Genomic DNA, 3,267 nt, shown 5'->3' with positions numbered 1-3,267 from the left:
GATGACTACCATAGAACAAACAACCCATGGGCTAGAAGCAACCCACAACACTCACATGATCACAATTGATGAAGGGAAAGAACAGCAAAAGATCAACTAACTCGAGGTGGTTTGAAACTAAACCAATCCAAAGAGCTCTAGGAACTCATAATTATATCTCCCCTAAAAGAATGATGCATTTATCATTCCTTTAAGTGATGATAGTAATTTATTTATATATTATCTATAACCAAGTACTCTCAACATACATGGAGCATCTAATACATCACTAATAATGTGACTATTGAACAAACACTCAATTGATTCAGAACTTGGAAACCTCAATAATGTTTTGAAAAGATGGTAATTTGAAGATGGTGTAGCTTTTGAAACCCGCTTTGGTAAGAATTTGTTTAAATTGCATCTCTGTTCGCTCCTTTCCACCAGTACTCAATAGCATCATTTCCATATCAAATGCCAGTCCCACTCCCCTTAGAAGATTTTCTTTGTTATCTTCATCTTTTTTTCCTTCAGCAATAAGGGCATCAACGATTATAACTTTTCCATTTTCTGGTATAGCCTCATAGCACCTTCTCAACACTCTTACACAATCATCATCACTCCAATCATGCAAAACTGACTGCAATAAAATTTTCAATTCAATTTAAGTTACTCTTTAAAATTTTAAAGTTGGCGCAAATATAACCTAAGATTATATACCTTGATAAAGATTGCATCAGCTGATGGAATATGCTCAAACATATCGCCACTCACATGTTGTACTCCTACAATGTTAAAAACCAACCCATATTAGCTTACAATCAGATGTTGAACTCCTATAATTTAAAAGAAAAACACCATATTAGCTTACTATCATTTTGATGCACAAAATATTATATTAATAAACAATAATTATTCATAATTATATGTACTAATCAGTAAACTGATGGCATCATTGTGAACCCAATCTTTTTCTTTTAAACGAAACTAAACAGACCTAAGACTAATTAAGCCTCCCCCAACATCGACCAAAGAATCAATCTTCTTAAATCCCTCCTCATAAATCTTGACAACACTAGACATGACAGCACGAGTGTCACAGGACATGGCCTCGTTCAATGTCTTGTTGGCTTCAGGATTGTTTGCAACGTAGTCCCAATAACTCATACCAAAAGCCTTACTGAAGGCGCTGCTGCCTTCTAACACAGACTCATGCAGATGCAGCCATCCCTGGAGGCTACTATGATTGTTGAATGCCAACAACCAAGGAACATAGTTTTGCACGGATACACCTCCTTTTCTTGTTTCCTTAACAAGTAATCCAGAAACGCCTGTGAGGCCATATCTAGTTTGCCTGAAAACCTCCTGGTGTGGGATCTCAATAAACACTTCCTGGGAGGCTAGAAATCTCAGAAGACGAAACGGATATTCTATGGGAGGGGGGCTTTCTTCTTTGGTGGACTCTGAAATATGAGCAGCAATTTCTTCTACGGTAAGAGAGCCTGAAGCCTCAGCAATTATGTCCGGAATATTCAGCAAAACAGCAGCTCTCACAGCCATGGGCTTAGCTGAGCCGAGCATTATGTCATACAGTTTTAGCTTATCCATTTGGGCTTCTTGTTCAGAAACCTGGGGAATTGCAACTGTAAGTGGAGGAGCCATTGAGAAGCAAGCAGAAGTTCACAATGTATGGATTGAATCAAAATGCAATGTGCTTCACAAATGAGAATGAGAACAACTATTTATAATTACTTTCAACCTGTAACTTCAGTTATCATAATTGCAGTTAGAATTTGAAAAATATGGGGAAGCTATCTAAATAAAGTAAACCCTCAAACAATTTGCCTACTCATCTTGACTGTCTCTCGAAAAATCTGTTGACGAAATATAAAATCAATTTGTAAATGTCATGAATCAAGCACGCTTTTCTAGATCTGTTCGCCTATTCAAAGAATCCATAGTTGAAGCATGAATCGAGCATGTCCTTTTAAATCTGTTCGCCGGTTCAACTAGGCAAAGGGAAAACGTGGTGAAACATTGGTACAACATCTTTTCTCATTTCTTATTTCACTAAATTTACTCATAATATAATGTCTTTTTCTATTAATTTTCAATTCAAAGGGAGAATGGAATTCCAAACTTTGGTACAACATCTTTTCTCATTTCTTATTTCACTAAATTTACTCATAATATAATGTCTTTTTCTATTAATTTTCAATCAACAAATATTTATTCCAGTTCTTAATCAATCTTAATTTTATAAGTTGTAATAACCACATCAACTATTTACAACAATTCGAGGAAATCATAGAGTCTAATATTTAACCATTTGAATTCAACAACATCATTATAACATTAACCATATAATATAGAAAAATAGATAATAATATCACATTTAAATAGTTTATGGAAATGTGGTTTCCTTAACTATAACATACATGCTTTCATCATGTTGCGTTGAGGAGAAGAGAAATAATGTATAATAATACAAACCATTCACCATCATGCTCCATTATGCATCATAGTCAATCGAAGTCATTAAATTTATTACCAATAGTGAATATCCTTAAGATTTATAGTAATCACATGTAAACCTGTGACTTACACTCTATGTATTTGAATGAACCAAGAAACATTGTGTCGTGTTATTGCATATGATGACGTGTCTGTTTCAACTTCAACATTTTTTAATACATGCGTGGATATATATTTATCATTGGAATTGTTGACACTAATCAAAGTTACACAAATTGAAAGTTTATAGAATCTTGCATGAATAATTAATCAAGGTGGGGTATAGTTAGCAATTATTTATGCCAAAACTTGGTTCACATGCATTCCTATTAAAGAGTGAGATGCTTTTGGGGTTCTTTTGTTGGGATGAACTCCATTTATAAACCATTCCGCATCATTGTTGTTGGCATTGGTCATCTATAGAGGAAATTAGGAAATAATGGGAGAGGACCAAATGAGAATCCAATGTATGGTATGTTAACCACGACCATATAGATTCTCCAATTACTTTTTACGATGAATTACCTCTAAATGAATTCGATGCATCAAATGTGGTTGACGTTGAAGTGTAGCAACTCTTTTCTTATCTCTACATGGGTTCTGTTGGGATGTATTTTGAATTTTTTTCTCTAAGAATGGTCTAGGGTTTAAGTTATTTTCATGTTCTAAGCCTAAAACCTTAAAAACTAAGTCCTAGCCCTGCTGCATTTTCTTTTTGTTCATTTCAGGTGGTGACCTTCAACAGTCGGTTTCCGGTGATTTAAGTTATCTTCT

General features: G+C 34.5%; 1 protein-coding gene across 1 annotated transcript; it reads right to left on the bottom strand.

Moving 5' to 3' along the window:
* Nucleotides 1-304: 304 nt before the first annotated feature.
* LOC131051042 ((R,S)-reticuline 7-O-methyltransferase-like) lies at nt 305-1,646 on the bottom strand. Its single transcript, XM_057985387.2, has 3 exons — nt 984-1,646; nt 700-764; nt 305-619 (listed from the first exon to the last, which is right to left on the bottom strand). Exons 1-3 carry the CDS (start codon nt 1,639-1,641, stop codon nt 305-307), a joined length of 1,038 nt encoding a protein of 345 aa, XP_057841370.2. The 5' UTR covers nt 1,642-1,646.
* Between the last annotated feature and the right edge of the window lie 1,621 nt (nt 1,647-3,267).

This window comes from Cryptomeria japonica, chromosome 6, assembly GCF_030272615.1.
Source record: "Cryptomeria japonica chromosome 6, Sugi_1.0, whole genome shotgun sequence".
In the NCBI taxonomy this organism is placed as follows: Eukaryota; Viridiplantae; Streptophyta; class Pinopsida; order Cupressales; family Cupressaceae; genus Cryptomeria; species Cryptomeria japonica.
This window is presented reverse-complemented; position numbering and strand designations above follow the sequence as displayed.